This window comes from Mauremys mutica, chromosome 6 (genome assembly GCF_020497125.1).
Source record: "Mauremys mutica isolate MM-2020 ecotype Southern chromosome 6, ASM2049712v1, whole genome shotgun sequence".
NCBI lineage: Eukaryota > Metazoa > Chordata > Testudines > Geoemydidae > Mauremys > Mauremys mutica.
Genome location: NC_059077.1, coordinates 76,992,362 through 77,014,301, shown reverse-complemented (window position 1 = coordinate 77,014,301; position 21,940 = coordinate 76,992,362). Strand labels below are relative to the sequence as shown.

Genomic DNA, 21,940 nt, shown 5'->3' with positions numbered 1-21,940 from the left:
GCATGCCTAGCAACAGAAGTGCAGGCACTTGAGGTGTCTTATCAGTGGAAACAATGCCTAGGGCCTTCAGGAGCCTATAGGGTTAGATTGTTAATCCCCCCTCCATCTGCTAACTTTTGGATTTGGGCACCTAAAGTAGCAGTTAGGTGCCTAAATCCCTTTGTGGCACTAGCCCTCTGTCACTAAATTTGCATTTAACTACCATAAGTTAAATAAGCTCTCCCATTCAACCTGGCATTAAAATGATGGTGCCGGTAGCAGACTAGAAAAAGGAAGGCATATGTGCATCTCTGCTTGGATGGCTAGCTAGTAAGAGCCAAGAAAACACACCAGATGAGGGAAGCCCTTGCCAGGATATGCTTTCTATTAGAGAACCATGGATGGATCATCAGCCAGAAGAGCTGATGATTTCTGTCTTGGCAGCTAGTGTTACCCAAGTCTAGTTAAACACAGAAGCCAGCAGATCTTTCTTAAAACAGGAGCGGCATCTGAAGCTGCAATGCCAGAATCAAGTCCTACAGGTGTGGCAGCATGCATATAATCTCCCATTTAGGTGATCAATTATGAATCCAAATAACAGATTTTACAAAAAGTTAGGGAAAAGATTTTGTAGTTACTATTACATGCTGATTCAGTATATTCTGGCACTCTGCACTGTGTAATTTCTTTCTGGTTGTTCTTTTATTATCAATGAAGTACAGCTGCAACATCTACTCTGGAGCAATATTCATAGTAATACAGTACATAGTAAAACATGTTACAATGCCAACGAGTGAAATTGTAGCTGTATTTAATGGAGTTTTGCATTAAAAAAGGATTGTGATATTTTTTTCCTACTTACTGTATAACCAGTTCCATATAAATTATCAGAGCGTTGATTCCGTAACAGAGCAACAACATTCAAGGTGCAGGGCACGTCTGAAGATTAGTGACCAAATGGAACGAGGATGGCTCAGGCTATTAATCCCAGCCTAGCATCAATCCCAAGAAAATATATTTAGTTTAAAAGAGCAGTGTATGAACAGATATGTTCAAAAATTACATTTTGGGGGAGTTTGCTTGCTGCTGTTTCCCTTCAGTGCTTTTAGGGTCATGGTATCAGTGCATTGTGCTGAGTATTTCTTTAGAATTAAAGCCCAGTACATTTGCTGATCAGATTGTGCAGTCTTGTGTCAAAGTTCCATTTAGCTTATGTATGAATCAAAGCTTTGTATGAATTCCAGGTCAGCATGTACTCAATGAGCTCTAGCTTTCAACATTTCTTGCACAATACACCTATTTAGTAGAGCAGTAGTTGACTTCAGCTATTTCTTAGTTAGAATATAGAAGAAAGTTAATCATGTTGACATTACATGAATCTGACGAAGTGGGTATTCACCCACGAAAGCTCATGCTCCAATACGTCTGTTAGTCTATAAGGTGCCACAGGACTCTTTGCTGCGTTTACAGATCCAGACTAACACGGCTACCCCTCTGATACATGTTGACATTGTCAGAGAATGGCTCCACAGTAGGAAAATTCAGTCACAGGTGTAAAGTTTTACTGATATTTAAATTAGTTAAGCATAAGCAGAATTAAAATTGATAGCCATAGGATTTAATCAATGTAACTGCACTTGACTTTATTGCCTTCTGTACAGTATTTTGGACTGACTGAAATCCAATAGATTTCAAGATAACTAAATGTGGATTAATAAAATTGGGGTGGGGGGACAACAGTGCAATGATTGCTTATCTTTGGTAAATTTAATTAGATGACTATGGGTAAAAATGTTCAAAAGCACTTAACTGACTGAGGAGCCTAAATCTCATTGAAACCCACTAGTAGTTAGGCTCATAAGTCATTTACAGGTTTCTGGAAAAATGTTCTGTATATCTACAATTATTAAAACCAGTTTTCATAAAGTAATTAAAAAATCCTTACTCCTTTAAACAATGGATGCATAAATGGCCATTAGGTAACGGCTATGAAGTAATTCCCTAAAGGACTGAAGTAATATTCAATAAAATAAATAAATACTTTACATTTCAAACTATACCCCACACTAAAAATCTGCTGTTCCATGGTAGCTATGACATCACCACATGATGTATGCTGGGATATCACAATTACATACCTAATTTCCTTAATAAAGATTTGTAGCTCCCTTTTTAAAACAGTGAAATGTGAAAGTTTTAAGTCAGGAACATCTAACTAAATAGATATACTGTGTTTACACTCTTCCAATCAAATTGGATCTTGTTAATCTCTCTAAAGTTGCTGCAATACAGGTTATATTTTTAATTAAGAGACCATTTAATATCACGGTGTAATTTTAGCTAGTGGTTCAAATTAAGTGGAACAATAAAGGCATATCTTTAAAAAAAAAACCTAGCTTATGCAGGGAAATGTAAGTTATAGCTCTTTGTACCTGCAGATTGTGTTCCTCAGTAGATTTGCACAGAGGACGATCTGGCAATTTGCTGTCACCTGTCCTCCATCACAGTCTCTAACAGAACAAATATAAGATGTGAGTGCCCCACCAGCAGAAACCATTCATCTGAATCAGTTTAGCCCTGTGTCTTTTGGGGTTCCCCAACAAGCTAAAATTTGCTCTGCTTCCTAAATGTCCCCCTGATGAATTTTCTTACACTGCCTAGGTGTAGGATGGAGATACTATGCTTTCACAAGCCAGTGAAAATCCAGGAATGAATATGATCTATGGTGTATCACTTTTAGTAAAATACAGCTGATTTTAACTTTGAAAGGAAACTCTTTACCAGTGAAAGAGCTACTTTCAGAGAACAACCTGCAATAAGGCAATCCAGTCCATTTTAACTAACACATCAGGCAGATGACACTGGACCTATTACTAGTGTCGGTATCCTCTGCGTAAAAATATGCTAATTGGGGGATATTTAGCATGCTAAGGCCAGTTTACACTTAAGTTTTGCTGGTTTATTTTATCATTCACACAAGTAGGCTGCTCTGCCAGGTTCACTGGGGGATGCTCCAGGATGCATTATTCTGAGACATAACTGATACCAGGTCTCATGTAACTACTGACTCACTTGCGGAAGTCCTAGCAACCCTTTAAGAGCAGTAGATTGTCAAAGTATTTTTAGGGTAAGGTAAGATAAACCATATTAATATGCTAAATGCTCCCCAAAGACTGGTTGCTATAAGAGTCACTCAACACACAAATCTGGGGTCACAGCAGTTTTCTATTCTAGTTCACTTTTAAAAGCATTTATATGTAACAATAATGGATCATAATAGTATCAGTGAGACTTCCTGTTTAATACATATCGAGCTCACATTCTTTCTTGGCCCCTCCACTCTCCTTTCAGATAACCGCCAAGGATTCTGCTTTGCTGAGGTTTTACAGACAATGTGCCAGATGGCTTCCAGTAGCCGTAACCTTGTCACCAAGTCAGAGTGCTGCTGTGATGGCGGGCGAGGCTGGGGTAACCAGTGTGAGCTTTGTCCACTGCCCGGAACCACCCAATATAAGAAACTCTGTCCACATGGACCAGGATATACAACAGATGGAAGAGGTAATTGTGGGAAGCGCAGGTGAAAAGGTAGAGGAGAGGAAATAGACAAAGATAACACAGAAAGCACCATGCTTTCTTAAATCTCTGATATTTAGCTGAAGTTACCAGCATTTCTGAAGTTTACTGCAAAAGTGCTCGGCTTGATATTTTCTGTACATCCAATAATTTATTTCATATGCTTTTCAATGGGCAGCACCTACAAATCCTTACCTAGTACTGGGAATATTCATATAAGCAAGGATTTGCAGGATTGAATCCTAAAACAGGAGACAATGACTAAAACTGAAAGGCTAAAAGCACCTCTAGAACAGGGTGGGCAAAATATGTCCTGCGGCCCGGATCTGGCCCATCTAACATTTCTGTCCGGCCTTCTCTGCCCCTTTGCGATCGCCAAGTCCAGGCTGCGAAAAGTCCTGTGGCACAGTGGGGGCGCTCAGGCAGGCTGCCTGCCTGCCCTAGCCCCACACCGCTCCCAGAAGTGGCGGGCTGCTGCTCACACATCTCTGCACGCCCCTGGGACGGGGGAGGAAACAGCTCCATGGGCTGCCCCCAGCACCATCCTCACAACTCCCATTGGCCAGAAACTGGAGGTCATGCTTGCGGGCGCAGGCAGCGTACGGAGACCTGCTCTGCCTCCCTCAAAGGGCGGAGATAGGTGCCAGCCACAGCCACTTCCAGGAGCGGGGGCAAGCAGCCTGCCTGAGCCCTGCTGTACCACCAGCCGGAAGCTGCCTGTGGGAAGCGCCTCCTGGCCAGAATCTGCACCTCACACCCCCTCCCGTACCCCAATCTCCTGCACCAAACTCCCTCCCAAAGTGCACACCCCTCACCCTCTCCTGCACCCAGCACTTTGCACAAGCCTGGACCCCCCCCCCTGCAACCAAACTTCCTCCCAGACCCCACACCTCCTCCATTAATATAGTAGAAATGTGCAGCCCATGACGACTTACCGAAATTCATGGAGTGCCCCTCCCCCCATGTTGCATGCTACAGAACATATATACATGAGCCAAAAGGCATCAACAGCTGAAACCTGTAGCTACACAATAGTTTCATTGTATGATCTGCATATTTCTACAAAGAAAGCACAAGCATAAACATGTGTTTTTAATTCTTATGATCATGTTAAAAGAAAGTCAAACCAATCTAAAGAAAATTCACTTCTATTAAATATAAACTTTGTGAACATTAAGTTCGCAAAACTGGAGCTTGGTTTTTCAGTACATCAGCAAGGGAATTAGGTTGGACCAAGTTACAGAGTTCAAATCCAGATATAGAACAGAATTTAACAAAAATATGAAGGGTGATTGGATTGGGCCCATCTCTAATGGCAAAGTAAGGAATCGGTGTTTGTAGTAGAAGCATGTTGGCGGGAAAGTTCATAGAATATTAGGGTAAAAAGGAATCTGTATACACCCAGTGCTGTTTCAATGTCCTGTAATTCCATCAGGGTCAGCAAACTGGAGTTTATCACTGAAAACAAGATCATTTTATCAGCTTTCAAAAAAAGCAAGTGAGAGAATTAAAGGAAAAAAGGGGGTAATGAGCTTGGTTGTAAAAATTAGATGTTTCTAGATTCTATTAGACTGTAGATGCCACATTCATGTGAGATACTAATGAGCTTCTGCTTATCATATTTTAAAAGGTGACATGTTTATATTGCCTCTCCAGATATCGATGAATGTAAGGTCATGCCAAACCTGTGTAGAAATGGCCAGTGCATCAATACAATGGGTTCCTTCAGATGCTTTTGTAAAGTTGGCTACACCACTGAAATAAGTGGGACATCCTGTGTAGGTAAGGTTATCACTGTCGTGCTTAGTATTTTTGCTAATCCAACAGATTTTTTTTTAATGAAATTTTATTTTCATAGTGAAATTCCCAGGTAAATTCTTTAAAGCCTCAGAATACAAAAATTATCTCTCTTCCTCTCTTCACAAAATACATTTTTTGTTATCACATTTAGTTTTGGGGAGCTCTGAGACCTGATTTAGCATGTTAAAGTTCAGCTAACTTAGTGGTATTTCAGCAACAACATGAATGAGATACCACTGAACGGGCCAGTAACAAGACAAATAATGGTTTGGGGAATAAGCTTTTGGCCGGTAGAAGCTAATAATTAGGATAGCTCAGTGGTTTGAGCCTTGGCCTACTAAACCCAGGGTTGTGAGTTCAATCTTTGAGGGGGCCACTTAGGGATCTGGGGCAAAAGTCTGTCTGGGGCTTGGTCCTACTTTGAGCAGGGGATTGGACTAGATGAGTTCCTTTCCAACCCTGATATTCTATGACATGTCAGGAAGTCACCATTAATTAAGACTAAAGGGATCATAAAGTATGAGGCTTTACCTTTAGAAATCAGTTTCACTGTTCTAGCTGATCCTCTAAGCAAATTCACTGTTGCTTCAGTTATCCATCCTCTCAGGTTATTTCATTGGTAGCTAGCACCTGTAAGGAAGAGGACAATTAGGAAGCATGGAAAGAATTATAAAAATAATTTGGAAAAATTAGAGATTTGTGCAGCTGTTCAGTAGCATCCTTGTAAGTAAATGAATATTTTTACTAATTACTGATTCTCCTACTTAGATCTTGATGAATGCTCTCAGTCACCAAAACCATGCAACTTTATCTGCAAGAACTCAGAAGGAAGCTACCAGTGCTCATGTCCCCGTGGCTACATCCTGCAAGAGGATGGAAAGACATGTAAAGGTGAAGAAAGTTGTCGTTACATCTAGCAATGGCTACTTTATAAATACTAGGACTGTCAAGTGATTTTAAAAAATTAATCGTGATTAATCGCACTGTTAAGCAATAATAGAATACCAGTTATTTAAATATTTTTGGATGTTTTCTACATTTTTAAATATATGGATTTCAATTACAACACAATACAAAGTGTACAGTGCTCACTTTGTATTTATATATGTGCATTGTAAAAAAACCAATAGTATTTTTCAGTTCACCCAAATACAAGTACTGTAGTGCAATCTCTTTATAATGAAAGTTGAACTTACAAATGTAGAATTACGTAGAAAAAAACCTGCATTTAAAATTTTACGTTTTTATTTTTGGAGCCTGCAAGTCCACTCAGTCCTACTTTTTGTTCAGCCAATTACTCAAACAAGTTTGTTTACATTTGCAGAAGATAATGCTGTCCACTCCTTGTTTACAATGTCACCTGCAAGTGAGAACAGGCATTCTCATGGCACTGTTGTAGCCAGTGTCACAAGATATTTATGTTCCAGATGCGCTAAAAATTCATGTGTCCCTTCATACATCAACTGCCATTCCAAGGGACATGCATCCATGCTGATGACAGGTTCTGCTCGATAACAGTCCAAAGCAGTGCAGACTGATGCATGTTCATTTTCATTATCGGAGTCAGATGCCACCAGCAAACGGTTGATTTTCTTTTTTGGTAGTTCATGTTCTGTAGTTTCTTCATCAGTATGTTGCTCTTTTAAGACTTCTGAAAGCATGCGCCACACCTCATCCCTCTCAGATTTTGGAAGGCACTTCAGATTCTTAAACCTTTCTTAAACACAAAGAAGGTACCAGTGTGACATTTCTAAAGTGTCCTTAAAATGAATAACGTGCTGGGTCATCATCTGGGACTGCTATAACATGAAATATATGGCAGAATGCAGGTAAAACAGAGCAGGGCACTCCCCCAAGGAGTTCAGTCACAAATTTAATTAACACATTTTTTTAACAAGCATCATCAGCATGGAAGCATGAAGGGGCATATGAATGTTTAGCATATCTGGCACGTAAAGACCTTGCAATGCCAGCTACAAAAGTGCCTGTTCTCACTTCCTGGTGACGTAAATAAGAAGAGGGCAGCATTATCTCCTGTAAATGTAAACAAACTTGTTTGTCTTAGCGATTGATTGAACAAAAATTAGGACTGAGTGGACTTGTAGGCTCTGTAGTTTACCATTGTTTTGGTTTTGAGTGCAGTTATGTAACATTTGTAAATTTCACTTTCACAACAAAAAAAGACTGCACTACAGTACTTGTATAAGGTGAACTGAAAAATACTTTATCATTTTTACAGTGCAAATATTTATAATAAAAATAATATATAATTTGATTTCAATTACAACACAGAATACAATATACGTGAAAATGTAGAAGAACATCCAAAGTACTTAAACAATAGAATACCAGCTGAAATGTATTAACAGTGTGATTAAAAAATTTTAATTGTGATTAATTGACAGCCCTAATAAATACCTTCAACTCCAAGAGGTGATATAACATCTGCAGCTCCCAGGGAAATCTCTGGTCCAAAGTCAGTGGTGATATAGAAGGTGGTATATGTTGTATGTCAGGTATAAGTGGTATACAACTTTCAGGAATTTGGCATTTGACTCAGTATAAAACAGGTATAAGTTGGCTTTGAAAAAAAAAAGGTAGAATGACTCAGAAAAAAGACTTGCACCAATTCCAACTGCAGTAGGAAGCGAATGCTAATTTACCTTAGGTGCATGATGGTCAGAAAATGAGTGGCTGTAATGGTCCCTTGCTCTCCCGCTAGGAGGGAGGCCACTCAGGTTGGTCCTGTCTGGCCAGGACCAGAGTCCACAGGACAGCCAAGAGCCACAATAGGGCTGGGCAATCACTAGTCACTGTCAGGCTTTAGCCTGGGTTTGGATGGCTCAAGCTGTCAGCCCTTAAACAGAGTCTATCAGGGCTGGCTTGGGTCTGGGTGGAGTTCAGGCAGCCAGCAAACTAACTGTCCATGGGGGTGAGCTGGTAAGGGAGGCTCCTTCCTCAGGGCTAGAGCTTCCCTGCACAGTGTAGGGAATCAGCCACCCCAGGGTAGGGTGGCAGGGGGACGCAGGCCCACCCTACTCCACTGCGTCCCAGCTCAGGGCCCTGGCAGAGGCAGGATTGGCTGCCCCACGTCAGCGGGGATCCAGCCACAACACGCTGACCAAGCCATGCCTGGCTCTGCAGCCAGCTGCTCCGTGGCTGCCCCTGAGCCACTTCCTGCCTCCCTGGGGTTTGGTACCTGTAGCCTCAAGGCCTCCTCTGGCTCCTCCAGGTACATGGCAGCAGGCACTCAAATAATCTTGTTTAAAGAGAACAAACATGGTTAAATCTTTTTCATTGAGTCTTACTAAGATACATCTGCTACTTTCAGATCTTGATGAATGTCAAACCAAACAACACAACTGCCAGTTCCTCTGTGTCAACACTCTTGGGGGCTTCACATGTAAATGTCCACCAGGATTCACTCAACATCATACTGCTTGTATAGGTAAGAACACTTTAACACTAAGGGCATGTCTACACTATGAAATTAGGTCGAATTTATAGAAGTAATTTTTTTAGAAATCACTTTTGTACAATCAATTGTGTGTCCCCCCCCACAAAATGCTTTAAGTGCATTAAGTCAGCAGACTGCGTCCACAGTACCGAGGCTAGCGTCAACTTCCGGAGCGTTGCACTGTGGGTAGCTATCCCACAGTTCCCGCAGTGTCTGCCACCCATTGGAATTCTGGGTTGAGATCGCAATGCCTGATGGGGCAAAAACAGTGTCACGGGTGGTTCTGGGTACATGTCATCAGGCCCCCCTCTCCCTCCCTCTGTGAAAGCAAAGGCAGACAATTGTTTTGCGCCTTTTTTCCTGGGTTACCTGAGCAGACGCCATACCATGGCAAGCATGGAGCCTGCTCCATCGTCACCGTACGTCTCCTGGGTGCTGACAGACGTGGGACTGCATTGCTACATAGCAGCAGCTTATTGCCTTTTGGCAGCAGATAGTGCATTACGATTGGTAGCCATCGTTGTCATATTCCTGGGTGCTCTTTTAGCCAACCTCGGTGAGGTCGGTCAGGGGTGCCTGGCCAGACATGGGTGTGACTCAGCCAGGTCATTCTCATCTTCTGCTGAGCACCCAGGAGATGACGATGGCTAGCAGTCGTACTGCACCATCTGCTGCCACCCTAAGATGTAAAAGATAGATGGATCAAACCAAGAAATTGACCCGATTTGTTTTGTGAAATCAACAGCCTGCTAAACCCAGAGTTTTGAGTTCAATCCTTGAGGGGGCTATTCTGTGTGAGTTGTTTGTGTTTCTCCTTGATGTAAAGCCACCCCTTTTGTTGATTTTAATTCCCTGTAAGCCATGTTGTCAGTCACCCCTCCCTCCATCAGAGCAATGTCAGACAATTTGTTTCACACAAAACCAAGTGAGGAGGCGATGGCAGCACAGTGACGAGGGGGACATGGTCATAGACTTCTCACAAAGTACGGGCTGGGCAATGTGCACATCATGCTGATGAGCTCTGCAAACACACTGTCCAAACAGGAAATGAAATTCAAAAGTTCGCGGGACTTTTCCTGTCTACCTGGCCAGTGCATCTGAGTTGAGAGCAGTGTCCAGAGTGGTCACAATGGAGCAATCTGGGATAGCTCCCGGAGGCCAATACCATTGAATTGCGTCCAAACTATCCCAAATTCGACCTGGCAAGGCCAATTTCAGTGCTAATCCCCTTGTCGGAGGTGGAGTAAAGAATTCGATTTAAAGAGCCCTTTAAGTTGAAAAACAAGGGCTTAGTTATGTGGACGGGTCCCGGGTTAAATTGAGGTAACACTGCTAAATTCGACCTAATGTTGTAGTGTAGACCAGGCCTAAGTTTTTGTACATTTCTCTTTGTTATAAAAACAAGGGCAATACTTAATGAGAGCCTTTTGATCTATTCATCTGTGTATTTAATAAATCTGTGGTACAAAATAGAGTATTTTATTTCTCAGTAGTTCAAAAAGGCAGATAATTATGAAAAGCAAAAATACCTGAAGCTCATCTACAATAAGCATTTTGTAGTGACTATTCGTAGGTAGTTTCTAAATGTAACCACACGGAGACAGAGATAAAATATTAAAATCTGACAAAAAAAGCAATCAAAAACAGATTACAGAATTTTGTCTTTCCCTTGATAGCTACAGATGTCTTTAAAAACTTTAGCATATGTTTCTTACCAATTAAAGCCATCCTCATCTGTAGTGTACAGTGGACCAAACGTTCAAAAGACCATCCTCCTTTTTCCTCGCCCAGTCTGTACCTGTATTTTGCACCGGAGACTTAATCACAGTACAAGCACAAATATTTGAGTACTTATGGCTCTAAATCTGCAAATGAAGTAATTAGACTTGCAAGTTTAGTAGGTGCAAACTACCCTGTATGTGTAACCTCTTAACCCCATCCCTTATGTACTTTCTTTCTTTCTTTCTCCGTGTGTGTGTCTGTGTGTGTGTGTGTATTTTTTTTTTTAAATCACTGCATTTTTTTTCTAGATAACAATGAGTGTGGTTCACAGCCATCACTTTGTGGATCAAAAGGAATCTGTCAAAACACTCCTGGAAGTTTCAGCTGTGAGTGTCAGAGAGGCTTCTCTCTGGATTCTACTGGATTAAACTGTGAAGGTAAATTTTGAAGGCCATACATTCTCTGCTAAGGCAGAAATCTGCCGTTCTCTCTTATGTGAATAGTCGTACTGAAGTCAAATGGAGTATTTGCGTGAGTTGTATCATCAGGCCGTTAGCAGACATGGAGGAAAAAAAAAAGGAATGTAGTTCAGAAGATTTGTATTGACAATTTACTTATCCTGCTGTTTTGTTATACATACTCACAATTCAATTTGCAAGTAGTATCATAAGCAGAACTCTGAGTACTCTGCAGCACAACGGGCACTAACTCCCAGCTGTAGCCCGCACATTCCATTGCAACAGTAATGCATACTATCTCTCCCCCCCCCCCCAACCTGCAAACACACCCAGTCTGTCTCATCACTGAAAATACTCAAAAAGACATGTATGATGATTATTTCTAAAGCTAAGGTCTGGTCTACACTGGGGGGGCAGGAGGGGAATTTATCTAAGTTATGCAACTTCAGCTACATGAATAATGTAGCTGAAGTCGACGTACTTAGATCTACTCATACTGCGGTGAATCGACTGCGGACACTCCCCCATCAACTCCACCAGCGCCTCTCACTCCAGTGGCGTACCGGTGTCAACGGGAGAGCGTTCAGCAGTCGATTTATCACATCTAGACTAGACACGATAAATTGACTCCCAGTGGATCGATCGGTGCCCGTCGATCCAGCGGGTAATGTAGACAAGCCCTAAAGTTTAAAGCTGTTATGCTCTCCAGGCAGCCTAGCTTTACTCCCCGAGTCTCAGTGTTCACGTTATCCAGGCAACCCTGCTCAGAACCAGCTTCCCAGCCCCTCTTCCCATGTGCATCAAGGAAGTGGGGAGCAATTTATCTCCTCAGTTACTGCCCATTTTTTTCAGGCAGCTTAACTGCTTGCCTACACTTCTGGGAGCAGCTGGACTCCAGTTCTGGCTCCATGGAGCAGTGAAAATATTTAACAGGAAAATTTTGGTTTCAAGTTTGCAACTCAAACAAATGTTCAGTTTGGAAATTGTCAAAACACCACATTTTGAAATGGAAACATTTCTGTTTTCTGTTTCAAAACAAAATTTACACAAATTACTCTAATTTTTGTGAATGATTTAAATTCAAACAAAGTTTCAGTTGACCCAAACCAAATTTTTTTCCAATTTTCTGTTCACAAAAATATGGTACACCTCTACCTCGATATAACGCTGTCCTTGAGAGCCAAAAAATCTTACCGCCTTATAGGTGAAACCATGTTATATTGAACTTGCTTTGATCCACCTGAGTGCGCAGCCCTGCCCACCCCCGGAGCACTGCTTTACCGCGTTATATCCAAATTCATGTTATATCGGGTGCCGTTATATCGAGGTCGCAGTGTATTTCAACTTGCTGTCCCAATTCCAAATGGGAAAGCAATTTCCTGACAAGCTCTAACTGAAAACCAGTTCCTTTGTAGGAAAATTAGAGCATGGGATCTGGTGCAGCTGCCACCTAACAGGGCAGCACAAGACAGCAAAGTAAAAAGTTCCACGGCAGAAATGCTGAATTCTCTGGCATCTTGGAAAAATGCCAGATTCCATCGCTATTATTTTAGGCTCTCTGCAGGCAACACTGCATCAGTTAATCTTAAAAAACTGAACAGATTATAATCTTCACAACCATAAGCACTAGAAACATTCTATTTTATATGAAAGTTGGGATTGTGAAGTACTTTTTCACAGGAATCTTGGAATATGCATGGCCCCTGGGGTAGGGTTTTAGCTTGAAATGTATGACAATAAAACTTTTTAGAATATGATGAAAAGTGTTTTCCCAGTCACTGTTTATAAATATCCAGAATGGGAAGAGTCATACATAAACATGTTAAGGTGTTCTAAACCAATGTTTCACCCCTTTTATCTACAAGATAAATATCATGCAAGTGCTCTTTTTTTGCTCACAGTGAATATGATGCTAGCCATTTATTTACACAATGATGGGGGTTTTACAGTGTAAATACCACACAATTACAAGGTAAATACACAAAAGCTACAGCAATTTAAAAAGACTGCAGTTCAATCACCACAAACAATATTTGAGTTTGGTGGAGCACTGCAAGTCTGCCTCAAATTTTTGCAGATCACATGTAGTGAATTACATTTTTAATGGCAAGACAGAGAAATATAGTTGGGAATTTGATATTCTAGTGAACACAATATGCTTTCCCTGACATTTGTTAGACGGTTTACAACTTGCTGTTAGGTGAAACTTTTAATGAATGTACATATTTTTTTAAAATAGGAGACTTTCATACAGGAGTGTTTTTCTTGACTTCTCTTTTCCCTTATGGCCGTCCCCTTCACCTTTCTTCACACATAGCCTCAGAACCTTTTAATTTGGCTTTCCTTACTGGGTATAGGTAGACAAATTAGACCACTTCTGTGTTTATCTTACATGTTTGTATTTCTAAGTGCCTTTCAGACTAGCAACAACAACAAAAGTCCTTGCAAAGCTAGTTATTGGAAACTAGATGTATGCCCAAAGATTTCTACTTTAAACTTAGAAATCTAAATGGACACTGATCAGAGGGGTAGCCGTGTTAGTCTGGATCTGTAGAAAGCGACAAAGAGTCTATAAGGTGCCACAGGACTAACAGACATATTGGAGCATAAGCTTTCGTGGGCGAATACCCACTTTGTCAGACACATGGACACCTGTGTTCCAGAAACCATAATGAAAAACTAAGAATCCCTCTTGTGACTGGCAGTCTAGAAAGGTTTTGTCCCAATTCTGGAGGAAGGTCTGATAACATTATGTAATGATTCTAGATCTACAATTATTGTGCTATAATTTTAAGAGTTCTACGGAGTTTGTGGAAGTCTGCATAGCAGTCCTACAAATTCCTGCACACTTCACTCACAGCTGCCACTCGTAAGTTCACCTCTATTGAAGCAAAACATCCCCGATGCCTTACTATGTTCAAAGGCTTTGTTTTCAATTCAGACAGCACATTGGAACATAGGCAAGAAGCTCCTAATGAAAGCTGCTTCAGTATGTTGTTTGCAATAAAAAAAAAAGTGGATTTGCACCCCAGATGCACACAATGTTCACAAGGGTAAAATTTCCAAAAACCACCCAAGTGACTTAAGAGCCTATATGCCTGACTCACTTTTGAAAAATGGGACAGACTCCTAAATTATATAAGCACTTCTCAAAATTTTATGGAGCTCCTGGACTCCAACCCTGCAGTTTGTCCTATGCACATTCAATGTTTTTCAAGCCACTGGATAGTTTATACAGCAATTACATAACGTGATAATCACACTTAATGGATGTAATAGTTATCTTAAGAAATATAGTTACTGAAGTAAAAAAATCTTAAAGAGAACATCCGGTTTGTGCCCTATAGAATCCAGTCCTGCCAGGAAACACTCAGCACGTTGCAGGATCAGGTCCTATGCATGTATCCACTATTTACCAAACATACCATATGCAGTTATTGTGTATCGGCCTAGTCTTGCAACTCTTACTAAAGCAAATAGTTCCATAAGCTTCATCTTGTCAGAGAAAAACAGTTCTCACTCTCAGGTTGGGTGCAGCAAGTCAGATACTTTATTATATCTAGCAATTGCATGGAGGGAGAGAGCTAAACAGGTGTCTCTCCAGGTAAACAATTACAACAAGCATTTATACCTTTGTTACATACAATAATGGGCAACAGCTGCATTTGGTTTATATGTAGGTCATCCTGATATCTTATTTTTCTCACTTCTATTTAGACTACATTCCATACTTATCTAACACAAGGTCGCAACAACTTCTCACACAGTTCTTTCCCCACTCGCCTCACACAATCCTCGCTTCTAAAAATCTTGCCTTATTAGGATTACAGCTAGCCTGACTCTTGCTCACATAAGGGGACTGTTTGAATATGAAATCCCCTTCAAATCCCTGTCAGTTTTTTCTCTACTTCCACAATCTGAACTTACTAGTGTGTGTAAGGAGCCAAATTATGGCTGCAACATCAACCTTGGGTGAAGAATCTTCTATGGATAAAGTACGGTCCTTTAATTATAGTTATTGAAATAAGTTGTGTGTGGTGGTGGGGTTGGTTTGCTTACTTGTCTGTGGTTTGTGCAACCATTTCTTCCACATTTTGTTGGGGGTTTTTTTTGGCAGATGTGAATGAATGCGATGGAAACCATAGGTGCCAACATGGCTGCCAGAACATCCTGGGTGGCTACAGATGTGGGTGCCCACAAGGGTACATTCAACATTATCAGTGGAATCAGTGTGTTGGTAAGAATAATCTCCTTTTGATACAGCAGTCCAGAAGTTACATAACAATGACAAAATGCTCAGATTTTCAGAAACCCTATGAACATCTTTTAGGTTCAGCGGTACCTACTTCACTTCATTAAACTTGTGTAGCCCTTCTCTGACTTCTGAAGTTGAAAGGGGTATAGTTACATAAAATCATGTCAGCTGACTGTTACTGCCTTGCAATGGGAGGAAAAGACATAGAAATTCAAGATAATTTCCATGGAAGGCCTTTAAAGCCCTTACTAGGATATAGTTAGCACTTTAGTGCTTTACAGCTATTGACTTAATAGACATAGATAACCACAAATGTACAAACCTTTCAATTGATACAGCAGCAACAGAAGCAAATGAAATTAAATAAAGACAAAGATTAACTATAAGGATTTCCCACACACACACACACACACAGGAATCTGTAAAACAGAATTAGCAAGAATACAATAAAAACAAAACAAAAAAACCCCACACACGTTTTTCAAATACAAAAAGACAAATAGATGATGTGATCCATATTTCTTTTAAGGGCAGGGGTACCGCAGACCACAGTTTGAAAACCACTAATCTATGGTATAGGGAATGAGTTGGTGTTTTCAGTCTAGTAGAGAAGTTAAGGACTGAATGTGAAATTACTAAAGAGGCAGTTATTCTAGCCATCTGAAGTATGTTGGTTCAAAGTTGGAGTATATTGGCAGAGCAGTGCATATTCCACGGCCCATTCTCTATCTGTTCTCATAAGAAACAGAGGATATTAGCATCCAGGATGGTCAGGCCAATAGTCGCACAATTCACTTTTTAAAGAACCAAAGATGTATAAAGTATACCGCATTTAATTTAAAGGATAAAAAGGATCTCAGAAATGCTTATATTGAGCTGATTGTTAGTTTTTTCAAGTAGTTTTAAGGTATTCACTTATAATAAAAGTTTACGTTTTTACAGTAAAAGGTGTTTTATCCATCCCTTCACAAACCAGAAAGCTCTATAAACCAGCATTTCTGATCTTCATTGAAATTCCAGTTTATTGTCCGGTTGCCAGTTAACTAAGAAGGAGGGAGTTTGGGTGCAGGCGGGGGTGCGCGGCTGGGGTGTGGCGCCTCACCCCAAGTGCTGCCTCCACAGCTCCCATTGGCTGGGAACCGGGGCCAATGGGAGCTGCAGGGGCAGTATCTGCAGGCGGAGGCAGCGCACAGAGCCACCTGCTGCACACCTAGGAGCAGCCAGGGAGCCACCTTAGGTCAGAGCCTCCCAAATCTGGCACCCCTGCCCCAAGCCTCCTTCTGCACCCAAACTCCCTCCTCAAGCCTGCACTCCACATCCCAATCCCCAGCCCCGCACCCCCTCCTGCACCCAAACTCACTCCCTCTTAGTTAACTGGCATTTTTCACTTACCAGCACTCCCCCATTCCCCAGCATGCTGGATAAAACCACCTTTTACTGTATATTGTAGATAAAAGGATCCTATAGCATGAAAATAGGAAACTGGAAGATTGATAAATGTTTCACAGTTTGTTTGTTTTATAAATTACAAGAATGGATATGCATTATAGGAAGAAATGGGAAATTTAAAAACTAGTGTACAAATGACACCAAAAATGATTTTTAAAATACCAAAAACTTCAATTTTGCAAAGCCAGACATCAGAACAGCAAGAAGGGTGTAAAGAAATGGGACAGCAACAATGTTCAGTTCAGGAGAATGCACTAGGATCTGGAAATGAGTACTCTAGATACCATTTGAAAGAGCTCTGAGAAACTTTCAGTATCTAGTGAGGAGTTATTTAACATCTTAAAAGGGAGCAGAAAAACCTAATAAAGTGGTGAAACCTAATAAAAGTTCACTCACTTTAACCTCACTTGATGCATTTATAGTCTCTAGCTATTCATGAACACTCCATTCATGTGTGAAACCAGTTAGGTTCAAAAAGTTTAGAGCTTAAGGGACCTTGTCAAAAAAAATTTGTGGGGATGGGGGAGGGATTTACAAAGAATTGAATCATTTCCATTGCTCTGCTGCTGCTTTTTGTAGAGCATGTTTGTCTCTCCAGTGGACATTTTGAGTCTATCATGATTTGACTACAGTTATTGTGGGAATAGTTTGAGTCTCATTAAATTTTTAAACTGGATGTTCAACTATGGTAAAGAGTCATATCATCATATGCTTTAAAATGACCTAATATAGATCTACAAACAGGATATATCAGAGGGAAGTGAAGGCAGAAAAAAGTGCTAAATTCATGACGATGTTTAAAACAATCTTTTAAGTATTACTCCTACGCACTGCAATTTCAAAAATTATTTCTCTATGGAATCACTTCATGTGGTGCACCTCAATGTAAACGATAAGATTAACTTCTATTACATGGTAATTTGTCTGCATACCACAGCTGCACAGACATGGAGAAATTCTTACTTTGTTACAAAAACAGCTTTTTCACCCTTGTTCATTTTGTTGCTGTATATCTGATTTGGTTTCCTAATTAGGAAAGACATTCCACACATAAATGTCAGATCTAATTATATCAGAACAACTCAACCTGGTTACAAATCTACCAAATGTGCTTATGTTGGCAACATTCCAGCTCTGCTAAACATGGCAATAAACTACCCAATAAACTTGTGCCAAATGTAATTTCTTGAAGTATTTTTAAAACCATGTGCTGTTTAGGATATTTTAATGAACAGAGATATAGTATATCTGTATACATACTTTTAACTTGTTCATGCAGGATTGCTCTCCAGTGAGATACAAAGTAAATTGTGATCAAGGATTCTAGAGTCATGTTTAGTGAAGCTTGCCGCACCAATGTATCACACTCTCAGTGCAGAAAGAGCAAAGATGGCTTTGTGTTTTAAGGCACAGAATATGAAATTTCTGGTTGTGACTCGCAGTGTGTGTTTGAGTGGGTCAGTTATTTGCTCTGTGACTCAGTTCCCCAGCTGTAAAACGGGGATGTTAGTATTATAGTTTTATAAGGATAACCCTTGGGAAGCACTCCAATACTGTAATGATTGGGCTAGATACATACCTAGATAGACTGACTTCTGTATCCAATGGATGAACATTCGGTGACTTGCGCAACAATCCATGTGGCAGATCAGAATGACACTGCTGGCAGTCTTTTCTGAGAGAGAACCACCCAGTTTCCATAAAATCCAGATGAGGACAATTTACTTGATTATCCCCCAGTGTGCGCTCTTTTTACATAAGGGTTTACTAATAGCCTGTCAAAACAAATGAAAGAGGTGATGATGAGATGCCCAAACAGCCATCCTATTAATACTGTGTGTGAGAGAAGTGCTGGATTCTTTTAGAATATTCTAAATCCCCCACCCCCTCCAGAGTAAAATAGTTAAGATCATCCAGGTCCTGCAACAGAATTTGGGTGACGCACTTAGTCTTTGCATGAACTCAAATGGCTTTATTTTAAGGGGGGAAAGCCGCAAAAATACTCTTCTCCACTACAGATTAATCCTCACCTAATAGTACCCTAGGGGAAACAGTGGAAATTTGAGTTTATTACTTCCAAAATACAGAGTTGAGGGCCTCTGAAGCATTTGAAACCTAGCTACTGTCAGAGACAGAATACTGGACTAGATGGATCAGTGGTGTAGCAGTTTCTATGAGGGAGGCTGAGCCTGGGCTAAGTTGAATGTCAGGGGGAGAGGGGAGGCTTACAGCTTGCATTTGTAGTCAGAGTTGTAAATTGGGAAGGACTACATTTGGTACATGCCCAGGCCCTGTGTGGGGCATTAGAAATTCTAGCAATAAATATTTTCCCTCCCTGGAAATCGTAAGCTGTTTATGACTACAACCTGCCACGACAGTATCTTCTCATCTGGATAAACAATCTTTTATTTTGCTTATTAGATGAAAATGAATGTACCAACCCTAATGCTTGTGGCACCGCTTCCTGCTACAACACACTCGGAAGTTACAAGTGTGCCTGTCCATCTGGATTTTCTTATGACCAGTTCTCTAGTGCATGCCATGATGTGAATGAGTGTTCCTCCACTAAAAACCCCTGCAATTATGGCTGTTCCAACACAGAAGGTGGTTATCTCTGTGGCTGCCCTCCTGGATACTACAGAGTAGGACAAGGGTGAGTCTCTTTCTCCCTCTCACGAACACCCTTCCTCCCTAACACTTATGATGATTGTATAACACATTATAATAAGTGGTCACCATAAAAAAGCAAGAGCTGCAGAAAATTCAGTTGGCAACAGAACTAGTGCAGGAGCAAACAGAGCCTCCAACACCTCTGCATGCTACGGTCCATACAACCCTATGGCAGTCTCTACAGTAGGCCTGAAGAAAGTGGAGGGAAAGGCAAGCCTGGAAATAGAGCAAGGCCAGTGCATTTGGAGCCATGCAGATCCACTGGCCTGACCTGCCTTGCAGGGTCATGTAGTAGGCCATGGGTGCTGCAGAAGTCACTGAGGAGACACTGCACCAGTGCTTGTGCCTTACCTCTGGGTTAGGGAAAGAATTCCAAGCCTATCTGCATAATTCTTCTGTGTACTACCCATGTACTTAGGTTGTGTGTAAGAACAAGGAATTGCCCTTATATATCTCTGGGACATAGGAAACTAAGTATGGGTTTGTGTGTGTTCACTGCAAAATAGCATCATTTTACATCTAGCATATGAGCAAAATTAAGTAATAGCTTTGATTCCCCTTTTGATGGCAGTACATTGTGTATTTGGAGCACTTTCCCATATAGTACAGGGGATATTCCTCATCTAACTGTACCGTTCCTTCGAAGTAACATCTTTACAGTGATTAGTAAGGAATTTCTATTGCACTGATCAACCCAAAGACAAAGCAGAAAAGAGAGAGAATGAATAATTAAAACTGAATATAATAGCCCATTGGCCTGAAATAGTAGTCAGAACATTTACTTTGGATGCCAAATGTCCTGTTGGGGACATATTCTTTGTAATGTATTAGTGTTCTGTGTTTTGAAAATTAGGGAGCTCTATAATGGTCCCTGGCAACAGATAACCATCCTTTGTTGAGCATGTTACACTATACAGGAGAAATTTTAAAATATTATTCCACAGACATCTTGGGGAGAAATGGAGATATTATGTAACAATGTAAGGGGTTATGTGGGCTTACCTCCGTCTAAATGAGGACATAAAACTGAAGTGAAAAGAAAAATGTTATCTGTCTATGAACATTTTGAGAACTGGGTCACTCATATGATCATCCTTATTTAACAGCCATTGTGTCTCAGGAATGGGATTTAACAAAGGCCAGTACCTCCCTCTGGGTGGAGATTTAGATGAAGAAAATGCTTTGTCCCCTGAAGCATGTTATGAATGCAAAATCAATGGCTACGCCAATAAAAACAGCAGGAAGAAAAGAAGTGTGAATGAAACGGAGCAAGCAGAGGTGAGCGAATACCGTAACGAACTAGCTAATATGTATACTTAATAGTCCTGGAATCAGAACTACTCATGGTATGTCGAACACTACACAGCTGTCACAAGGAGGAGTGAAGTTCTATTACCATAGTCATCTTGAAGTTCCAGATGACTATCCTGTACAGCATTCTGTAGTCACAACAGTGCAGGCTTATGTGGCCATCGAGTTTTTACAAGATGATGATTAGCTTCTAAACCTGAGCTATTTGTATACGTGTTTAAGGGTAAATTAATCATACTGTGATGTAATTGCCAATACCAGAGAACCATATTTCTGGATCACACTCAAGATTTTCCTTACATGTTAGTGTATTTCTGACAAATGGAAATGGAGATAGGGATCAGTGGTTGACTCCCACCATAGGATGTATTTTGGGCATGTCCCCTTGTTGTTGTCAATTTTTACTGAGGTAGCAAGAAGCCTTAGGGCAAAAGCACATCTGTTAGGTTACATAGCGCCAGTTTGGGAGACAGACTGCCTGTTGCAGTGTGTACTACTCAAGAGCTTCCCCCTACCCTTACAGCATCATGCAGCAAATCAGTGGTTATCTGCATTACAAGATGTTGTAATGAGAAACTGCAGTAATGAGAAACTATTGATTTGTTTTTTTAAAAAAAACAGCAACCAAGAGATATAAATCTTCTCCTAGTTTTTACAAGGGCTCTGATTGAAGATGAAAAGCATTATGGATGATTAAAATAAGTTTTTACTGCTACATATGGTAGTAGTGACTAAGTTTCTTACATAAGCAAACTGTGGCGCTCCTCAGCCAGACCACCACCCTGACACAAGGAGTTAGCATTTCCACTCTCTGGTCCACAAAAGGTTGGTCATAGCATGGAAGTGGCCTCCACCACTTCCGGAGAGGAAGGCTGTTGCATAGCATTCGATAGCATTGTTCAAATGTTGATCCATGGATCAGCTTCTATGGCAGTTTCTGAAGAGCTTGTTAGTGCTGCCATCCCTGCCTTACAAGGGGTTGTGTGTGGACTTAGCATAGTGACCAGAAAGTAGAATGTGGAATGAAAACATCTGAATTTTACCTAAATATCTCAGCGAAGAGGAGGGCCTTTTGTGCACATCTAATATAAAGCAAGTTATTGCTAAAGAGTCCCATTAAATAGTGGCAGAAAAAGGAGAATGAATTTCCTCATTTATATCTGGGGAGGGAGTAGTATTGGTTAGCCACATTAACAATTGTAAGAGAAAAAAGTGGTTTCTTGCACTTGATACTTCTGATATACAAACAGTTACCTGGTGACAGTA

General features: G+C 40.7%; 1 protein-coding gene and 1 long non-coding RNA gene across 2 annotated transcripts in view; one reads left to right on the top strand and one right to left on the bottom strand.

Annotated features, from left to right (window-relative positions):
• The window catches only part of LOC123372391, a 69,631-nt gene extending 51,223 nt beyond the window's left edge, over positions 1 to 18,408 (bottom strand). Inside the window, exons 1-5 of the long non-coding RNA XR_006580257.1 lie at positions 18,273 to 18,408; positions 10,525 to 10,607; positions 5,884 to 5,982; positions 4,488 to 4,611; positions 2,412 to 2,489 (exon numbers count right to left, since the gene is read on the bottom strand). This is a non-coding gene — a long non-coding RNA (uncharacterized LOC123372391). The remainder of the gene's footprint in view (positions 1 to 2,411; positions 2,490 to 4,487; positions 4,612 to 5,883; positions 5,983 to 10,524; positions 10,608 to 18,272) is intronic.
• Positions 1 to 21,940, top strand: part of FBN2 (fibrillin 2) — a 250,289-nt gene that overhangs the window by 225,099 nt on the left and 3,250 nt on the right. The window contains exons 57-64 of the mRNA XM_045020453.1: positions 3,331 to 3,537; positions 5,209 to 5,334; positions 6,121 to 6,243; positions 8,684 to 8,800; positions 10,840 to 10,968; positions 15,107 to 15,226; positions 19,115 to 19,346; positions 20,470 to 20,641. Coding sequence (XP_044876388.1) covers positions 3,331 to 3,537; positions 5,209 to 5,334; positions 6,121 to 6,243; positions 8,684 to 8,800; positions 10,840 to 10,968; positions 15,107 to 15,226; positions 19,115 to 19,346; positions 20,470 to 20,641 — 1,226 coding nt within the window. The remainder of the gene's footprint in view (positions 1 to 3,330; positions 3,538 to 5,208; positions 5,335 to 6,120; positions 6,244 to 8,683; positions 8,801 to 10,839; positions 10,969 to 15,106; positions 15,227 to 19,114; positions 19,347 to 20,469; positions 20,642 to 21,940) is intronic.